Source organism: Setaria viridis, chromosome 4, assembly GCF_005286985.2.
Source record: "Setaria viridis chromosome 4, Setaria_viridis_v4.0, whole genome shotgun sequence".
In the NCBI taxonomy this organism is placed as follows: domain Eukaryota; kingdom Viridiplantae; phylum Streptophyta; class Magnoliopsida; order Poales; family Poaceae; genus Setaria; species Setaria viridis.
The window spans coordinates 6,168,416-6,177,862 of NC_048266.2; the positions used below are offsets into that span (position 1 = coordinate 6,168,416).

General features: G+C 50.4%; 1 protein-coding gene across 1 annotated transcript; it reads left to right on the top strand.

Annotated features, from left to right (window-relative positions):
- Window positions 1-5,736: 5,736 nt before the first annotated feature.
- On the top strand, window positions 5,737-8,439 carry LOC117853367 (uncharacterized). The gene has a single exon (XM_034735747.2). It carries the CDS (start codon window positions 6,471-6,473, stop codon window positions 8,163-8,165), a length of 1,695 nt encoding a protein of 564 aa, XP_034591638.1. The 5' UTR covers window positions 5,737-6,470; the 3' UTR covers window positions 8,166-8,439.
- The last annotated feature ends 1,008 nt before the right edge of the window (window positions 8,440-9,447 follow it).

The window sequence follows — 9,447 nt, forward strand, 5'->3', positions numbered from 1 at the left end:
CCCGGATAGGTTTTAACTCTGCAGAGGTTGTACAGTTTTCCCACAAGTAGGGTACCGCAGCACGATCACCTTAGTACCGGTGCGGATCCTAACAAAGCCATTACCCACCTTAGCTAAGATTGGCTAGCCCTCACGGAAGCACCCAAGGGGTTCACGGCTCATCCATGAGACCGTAACCGGGACCTAAGTCACCAAGATCTTATTCCTTTTCCATGAGCTCCCGTTGCTCACCAGCACCCCTGACGGCTAACAATTCAGCTAGTGGGATTTATGCTAAGCCCACTAGTAGAGAATTGGCTTTCCATACGCCCCCTTTTGTCCCGGTTTAAAGTTGGCCCGGGATAAAAGGTTCACCAACCGGGACTAAAACTCGGTCACTGGTGGGGGGCTCACCAACCGGAACCTTTTATCCCGGTTGCAAAGGCTAATGGGAAAAAAAGACTCTCAGAGGTCTTTTATCCCGGTTTGAAACACCAACCGGGATAAAAGACCCCCCCTTTTATCCCGGTTGGAAACACCAACCGGGATAAAAGACCCCCTTTTATCCCGGTTGGTGTTTCAAACCGGGATAAAAGGGTCCCCAACGAGGTGACTGGAAGGTGACTGGAAGGGGATTAAATCGTGGGGGACCCTTTTATCCCGGTTGGAAACACCAACCAGGATAAAAGGGGGTCTTTTATCCCGGTTGGTGTTTCCAACCGGGATAAAAGGGTCCTCCACGAGTTAATACAAAAGGATAGTATCCCCTACATAGTCAGATGTGGTGTGTAGGTGGGATGGCAAGGAAGCTACGCGCGAGGCTGGAGGTTGTGGGTTCGAATCCCACGAACCGCGCACGCGCATATTTCGCGTGAAAAATCGCGTGACTTGTGACTTGTGACTTACGCGTGTGGGGGGCCTGTCTGGGAGCTCGGGAATTTTTTTTTTTGCAGCGTCGGCGCTCTCGACCCTTTTATCCCGGTTGGTATTACCAACCGGGATAAAAGGGGGTCTTTTGTCCCGGTTGAGTGACCCGGGATAAAAGATCCCCCCTTTTGTCCCGGTTGGTTTATCCCGGATGCATTTTTGAGATATTTGCACCTTACCAATTGGGATTAAAGCCCAATTCTCTACTAGTGGCCGTTGCCCATACAACGGTCGAGTGGTTGCACGATGGTGGAATTAGGCAAGATGACACATCAACTCGGTCCTTAATCATGACAAGATGGATATCTCCCGACATTGCTCAACCACCGAGGTACGAGCACCACATCCTGGCATCCCACACAAGGAATACCCATCCATCCTATCTACACAACCTTTTTCCTTTGAACCCAGAACGTCATTTTCCTCACACACACACACGTTTATTTTCCGAAAACATCATTGTAGTGGTGATTGTATTTGAGTAGCAATTCCCTAAGTGTTCTAGCGGTGGCTATCGACCAAATAGAACGAATCATATTTAGTGACAACCATAGGATAACAAGGAGTGTTCATAACAATCAAGGGGTGGCTATCCAACCATGTCTTGCGATGAAATAATATGCATTTTGTAAAACAGGCCAATAGGTTGTGTTTTGAAAAACTAGGTATTAAATATGCATCAAAGGGTGAGATTGGACTTGCCGTCTTCAAAGCCTTCCGGGAGTTCCGGCTCGTGCTGTTGGTCCTCGGGCTCGGGCTCGCGATCAAACTCCTCCTCGGGATCATCCTCGAGCAATCCGTGATCTACGACACACACAAACGGACACACAAATAAATAAAAGAAAGATCGGTTTTTAACCGTGAGCTCCGAACAGAAAACGTGAACGGAAAATAGGTAAAAAGATTATTTTTGGGAAATTTGGATATGGATCGGCGAAAGTATTCCGGAGGATGACGTGGTGAAATTTGGGATTAATTGGAGGAAGTTTGGCGCATGAAATGACGGGTTAAACATGAATTAGGGGCTTAAATGGAGGTTTAGGACTGATTTGTAATAAACCAGGGACCTATTGGTAAATACTTTTGGAGGTGGAGGGGCTTATCTGTGAATAGGTTTATGAGAGTGGTGGAAGGACTATTTCGTGAATAGTGGATTTGTTGGGGTTAGATCGGAATTGGGACCTTCTTCTTCCAGGAAGAGAGAGAGAGGAAGTGAGGAGTGGGGGGTGCGGCGGCGGCCGAGGGCCGGGGGGTGGTGGAGGAAGGGGTGGAGACCCCATTTTGCCTCCCTTACTGTGGGTGGCGGCAATGGGAGAGGGACAACCGGTGGTGGTCGAGTGGTGGCGGCCTTCGGGCGGAAGAGCTCGGGCGGCGCCTTGCCGGCGGCGGTGGCGGCCGAGAGCAGGGGGGCGGTGGGTGGTGGTGTTGGTGAGTGGGGAGCGGGGAGCCGGCTGCTTTTATAGGCGGCGGGGAGAGCTCCGTTGGTGGGGGTCCGGGAGGCCGGCGTGCGGCGGTGGCGTCGGGCGGGTCCGGAGCACGGCGTGGTGGGCACGCCGGCGGTATGGGACGAAGGCGGGGTCCGGTATGCGACGGTGGGCTCGGGTATGCGTGCAACGCGGGGTCGGCGGGCGGTGGTGGCCGGCATGGCACCGGTGCCGTGCTCGGGCCGGAGGCGGAGTAAGGGAGGTAGGGGGCCGGCGTCGGGGTCCCGGCGCGGGACCGGTCGACGGGCGGCGCGCCTCCCGAGGGCGCCGGCGCGGCCGGCGGGAGTTAAGGCCGGGGGGGTCCGGTCGGCGGTGGAGGTGAAGCCGGCCGGGAGGAGTGGCGCCAGTAACCAGGAAAAAGAAAGAGAGAGGAAAGAGAAGAAGGAAGGAAGAAGAAAGAAGAAGGAGGAAGAAAGGAAGAAGGAAAAAGAAAAAGAAAAGGGGAGGGAAAAAGAGAAAGAAAAAGAGAGGAACCGGCGGCGTTCGCGGCACGCGGTCGGAGCACGCGCGCGGCGGTCTGACGACGGCACGCGGCGAGATTTACGGGCACAGGTAGAAGATAGGAGTCGGCTTGGGTGCCGGGACGACGAAATTGCTGGGAGGATTTCTGATTTCCGGGAGCTCAGTGGTAAAAAGATTTTAAAGACGATTTTTAACGGGTGTTTTTAGTTGGTGATTTCTGCGGATGTTACAGAGAAGGTCACTGAAACCGAAACAGCCCAAGCAGCAGCGGTTCGTCTGAATCTTTGTGCGGCAAGATTCTGACAGCAGAGACTCCGGCTCCGAAGATGAGAGCGTCGCAAGCAGCCCGGCTCCTGCTCTTCTTTCCAAAAGCCACGCCTCGCCCATGCCATGGCTAAAGATGCATTCAGATCGAATATGCATGGAATCAAATTCGAATAGCACAATTTAGCACATTTTAATTCGAATTTGGATACAAATACAAATCATATCGAATATAAATACAAAACGAATAGTTCGAATTCGAATTCGCATTTGGATACTTACTCGACATCGAACGTAGCGTCATATCGAGTACCAATTTGCTTTATCGATGGTTTTATAGTAGATAAAAAAATCATGCTATATCACTAGTAATATTAGACTAACATAATTAGTCATTTGTCAAATAGATAGCTTTTTAATACTTGAAATGGTGTACACAATTACTTTATTAGTAGTATTAATGTTAACATCATTTATCGTTAGTAATTAGTCATAAAAATAAGTTTTAGATGATTTCATGGGTATTTTACTCTTCAGGAATTTGGATAGTATCAGATATTTCATATTTTTTTGTCTAATACGAATCTTTAATCGGATGGAGAAAAATATTGAAATCGAATTCAGATATATCCATTTGACATTCATATTAAAATCGAATACAAATACGGATATCCATATTAATGTTTTAGGCGGATATGAATATGGATAATTCGGATTTTCAGACATCCATATTCATCCCTAGCCATGGTGTACAAGGATATCTGTTCATCACTACCACACTACCATGTTGCCTTGAAGAAGAAAGATAGAGGATAGGGGAGTGAACACAATGGTGACGAGGAGATGGCGAATGAGCGATGCATTACTGACGAAGGGCTTGGGGTAGAAGAAATTAGGTAGAAACTAAAAGGAAATGAACCTGCGTCGCCGCCTCCAGCCCTCCGTCCTCTTCCTTCTCTCCTCGCCGCTGCCCGAGCAGGTCACCGGAAGCCCAGCGGCTGGCGAGGAAGGCGATGGCGAGGCATCTCAGCTGGAGCAGGTCTCACACGTCAGGGTCGGATGGCTCGAAGAGGCTGCAGATCCATCGCCGGTGAGGTTGGATTCGGCGACCCCCGAGCCGAATCTACAATAGTAGGATGCGCCGGTGGCCGCTCGTGGGCGTGGCCAGCGGTGGGCGGCTCGCCGCCGCCGCCATCGTCTTCTCTACACGTTAAAAGGGGCGCAAGCGGTGGGCTGCAGGTGCGGCAACTAGGGGCTGTTGGGGAACCTGGTACGCTGCAGGCGCTACAGCACAGCTCCCCCTCGTGGCGCTGGTCATCAGGTGCTCAGATCTACTTCGTGTGGATCTAGCACCGATAGCCTTGCACTTGGAGCGGGGTTGTTGCTCTCTCCGTGTACGGCGTCGTGGCGGCTCAGCTTGATTCTTCGCTTGGTTGGTGCGATGGTCGCGTGAATGGATCTGCTCAACCTTATTGGGGAGGCTGGCTGGTCAGTTGCCGATGGCACAACGTGGACTTTGGTAATTACATTCACGGACGTCGTGCTTGCAACAGGTGCTCAGGAACCTCGCTGTGCGGCGTGTGTGGTATGGGATGCACTTCGTTAACTTTGGGTTTCAGGTGCTTCAACCTCCAATGATCGGCGATGGCGTGGTATGGGACACGTTTCGTCGACCTTTGAGGCTGTGTTGTGGTGGGCTAGGGTACGATGGCGAAAGTCATGCTAGCCTTAGCCGGCTTCGGTGGCGACAATGCCTTTGGGTGCCATTTTTCTTCTTGAGGGCGTCATCACTTTGTCTCGAGCCCACACCATCACTAAGTCTCCAGGTGAAAACTTTGTCCTAGCGGGCAGTGGCGGTAGCGACCATTGTTGTTTCCTCGGTGGAGGCGTCGTTTCGGAGATTTTGAGAGGTGGTGTACTTCGTGCGGGTATTGTGGTTGCCCAACTTGAAGTTTTCGACAGCTACTCGTATCTTGCTTATCCACACTGCTTATGTTAGTAGAAGTGTGGATAGTTTTGCTGCGATCTTAATTTTGTGGTCATCAGATGGAGTTGCTTCTCTTCCTTGTTTTTAGATTGGTTCATGCTTTGATTTCGATTTCACCTATTGAGGAGAAGTCGGTTCATTTAAAGACAACTTTACGAAACAAGATGTATATGGAGATTACTGAAGTAGCTGTCAGAGATTTTGAGTTTTCCGTTTTCTTATATTTTGTTATTTTTCTCTGGTACATCAGATCTTCTGATGTCTTGGCTACGTATTCTTTTGTAATATGTGCTCCTTTGTAGCTTGAAAAAGAATGTTCAAGTACTCTGTTGTTTTTTTTGTCCTTTCGATCGTGAAAATGAACCATGGATACATGGTGCTGCATGTATGTTATTCAGTTCTTTGCAACTCGGCAAGCTTGTCAGAACGTCAGGTGCTGACAACCATGCGCGCCTGATGTCCTGATCTCGCACAGCAATACCTGGACTGCTTAATTATCCTCGGTTGTTTTAGACTTAGCGTGTGAGGCGTGGTGTCATTATCTTCAGATGACCTTTCATTCGTTTTCTTCATCAGCAATAGACGAATTATCTCCAGTTTTGCAGCATGCCGCCGATATGGGTAGAAGTCAAATCGAGATCATCATTGATTTTCATGCGCTTTTGTTCATTCTGCGAGTTATCGTTCACTCGAACATTATTATGTGTGGACTTAAGCTAGAAGCAAATATATGGCAGTAACACGTAACTGAATACTTGAACGATTTTAGCTGCTTAAAGTGGTAAAAATGAGCTTCTTACTACTGAGAAGAAATTTCTACCCAGGTGCCAGCGCACCACCTTGGTTGAAACCGGTGTCGCCCCAGCACAACACAGAAGCCTAATTGCTCGCCGGAGATTCTTGCCGGAGGTGAAGATTGAAGAAGGTGAGCATCTCCGGACATCTCTTATTCCCCAAAAATTGAGTGGATTTCTTCCACAAAATACTCGAGCATCTACTAGTTTCATCTATTCCTCTGAAGAATTACAGGGCAGACAAGGATTTGGGCAGTGAGATTCCACCTCATTCTCCGAATCCGACTCTGGCTTCCGTGGATCGAAACAGTCTTTCTTCCTTGATAGCCAAGCTAGCACTTTCCAAATCTGTTCGTTTCCGACTCGAAATCATCTGCTTGTGTCGGAGACGCGTTTCACTGCTTCCACTCTATTTATAAGGCAGATCAGAGGTGGGGGCGACTTCAACCCACGTCTCACGTCCCCATCCCCCACTCTCCCCCTCAGCCGCGCCACGTGCGACGTCGTCCGCCGCCGCCACCGTTCTTGCGCTGTGCGAGCCGCGGAAGCAGGCGGCCCACCGTCTCGACGAAGATGCCCGGTGATCTCAAGGCCCGGGCGCCGTCGCGGAACCGCGCGGAGGAATCGCGCCGCGGCGCTGCTGGCCATCGCCGAGTCGCGCGCGACGAACTCGGCGCGAAGATGATGGACTGCGCTCCGGCCGATCTCTGCAATCCCGATCCGCGCCTGATGCTGAAGAAGAGGCTCCGCGAGGAGATGGAGGCGCTCCGCGGCATCCTCAGGAAAGCCGAGCTCTTGGCCGGCAAGACCATCGGCGACGGCCGCGCCGCACCTCGCCGCGGCAAGGACGAGCGTTTCTTGGCGGCGGAACCCCGCCCTGCGGCCATGGAGGCAGATCGCCCAAGCAGCGCCAAGAGAAGGAAGACAATGCCTCTTGCCGCGGTCGTCAGGCCCAGGATGTCATCTGACGAGATCTCTAACCTGGCCACCAAGAGAAGGAGGATGATGCCTCTTGCGGCGGTCGTCAAGCCCAGGATGTCGGCGGATGAGATCTCCAACCTGGCCACCCAAGTGTCGTTGCTCTCGGAGGACATGCCGGCGCGCATCCTCGAGTTCCTCAAGAAGGAGTGCACCGGCCACGAAGACAGGAACAGCGGCGAGATGGAGATCGACATCGGATCCATGAGGCACTCTGCCTTGTTCGAGCTGAGGAAGTTGCTGGATGAGTTCGCTGAAGAGAAGCACAGGCACCAGAAGGAGGCGTCGACGAACGCGTCCAGATCCACTAGTTGCTCGTCGCCGCGTGAACATGAGGATGGCGAGATCGTCGAGGAGGGGGATTACGATGTCGCTACCGGCACGTGCAGCTACGCCTCTCCCGTGGCGGCAGGCAAGGTTCTTTGTTCACCGGCACGAACACTCGAAGACGATGAGATAGCAGATGAGAAAGTCATATGCGGCGGCGCCGCCCCTGTTGCAACCGAGAAGTTTGCTGAAACTGGAAACAGCCCAAGCAGCAGCAGTTCTAGCAGTTCTTCTGGATCCTCCAGCAGCAGCAGTTCTAGCAGTTCTTCTGGATCCTCCAGCAGCAGCGGCTGCTCATCTGGAGGTTCTTGCAGCGATTCGTCAGACTCCGACAGCAGCGACTCCGACTCTGACGATGAGAGCGTGACAAGCAGACCGGCCCCTGCTGTTCTTCCCAAGACTGATGATCTTACCAAGCAGCCCAAGCCCGTGGCAGTTGATCTGTGTTCATCACCGTGTTTAACTGAACAAGATACCAAGAACAACCCAAGAAGCAGCAGCAATTGCAGTTCATTACTTGAAGACGGCGAGATAGAAGAAGAAGAGTGCGGCGGCACCTCCCTTCCTGCACCAGAGAAGTTTGCTGAAACCGTGAATAGCCCAATAGGAAGTATCAAGTCATCAGGATCTGCCAGTGATGGGAGTGTCATCAGCATTTCCCAACAGCAGCAGCCGGCTGCACGAGATCGCAAGACCCCTCTCTCTGAGGCCGAGTATCGTGACATCATCGCCAAGGGACGTCAGATGCAGCGCAGGCAGAGCAATCCGGAGAGGAAGAGAGCCTATGAAGAGCTGGAAGAGAAGGAGAGGAACGCGACGCCGATCAGCGACTGGATACACCCGATGCAGTTGTGGCAGCTGGGGATCACCCAGGTGGAGCACGCTGTGACCTCTGAACGGCGTGTTCCCGGTCGTGGCAGCCCGGTGCAGAGGCTACTTGGGCTCTTCTTGAAAGCAGAGTAGCAGGCCAATGGTGGCGAGGAAGATGAAAAGGGAGCAAAACAAGTTACTGAAGACCTAGAAGAACCGAGGAAGGAAACTTGGGTAGAATAAGGCATGGTGTGTTGCCATCCATGTAACTCAGCTCAGCTGTACTTTCTGTGGCACTGAATAATGTATTCGTCATGTTCTATGTTGTTTGGAGCTTGTTAGGTGTTGATCAGTCTAGTGAATCTGATGCATGTAAAGAACATTTGCCTTGAAACCAGTTTGAAATCAGGCTGCGCCATTTGCGTTATATACTTCTTGTACTCAAATTATATGTAAAGAAAGTTGTATTGTCTGTTCAATTCTGCGACCTTCAGATGCTTTCGATCTGGTGTTTCTCTATTTTTTTTATTGAAGCTCCACAATGTATGAACCCTTTGTTTTAACCTCTTTCGTTTTCCATCTGGGTTCGAGCATCAGTTAATTCTGCTTGAGCTCCATCATGCTGAAAGCAAGCGATAAAGTACAAATGCAATGAGCATAAACTGGAAAGTCATATATCTAATTAATGACTCACAATCAAATTAATAGGCTAAGTAGATGTGTTTCTGGAGCATAAGTTTTTGGCTTCAGCTACACTAATTACAACTAAAACCACTTAAGTATTGCCTTGCCTGCATTGTCCTCTAGATACTTTACATTGCCTGCACCGCGCGCCTGCATGCGCCGCGGAACGCTACCGCGCGGGCCACGGACCGCTACTTCCAGCGTTTCAGCGGGGCAACGCTAAAAGGAGAAAGAGAGAGTCGGAGAGAGAGAGAAAATGGAGGGGAATAAAATATGGAATAGTGGGTATAGAGAATGGAATAGAGATAAACGGGATTAAATAAATATAGAGCAGAGAATCTTGATAACTAGGATGGAATATTCCTTTTAAGAGATGGAAATAGAGGTCGATGAGTGCGGATAGCCTTAGTTTCCAAATTGGGAGTGGCAAAGTTTGCATTTTGCCATAAATGTGCAACTGTAGCATTTCGTTTGTATTTGTGAATTATTATCCAAACATTGATTAATTAGGCTCAAAAGATTCGTCTCGCAAAGTACAACAAAACTGTGTAATTAGTTTTTGATTTTCGTCTACATTGAGTACTCCATGCATGTACCGTAAGTTTGATGTGATGGAGAATCTTCTTTTTGCATAGTGCCAAAGTTGGAATTTTGGGTGGAACTAAGGGCATGTTTAGTTCCCCAAAATCCCAACTTTGGCACTATGCAAAAAGAAGATTCCCCATCACATCAAACTTGCGGTACATACATG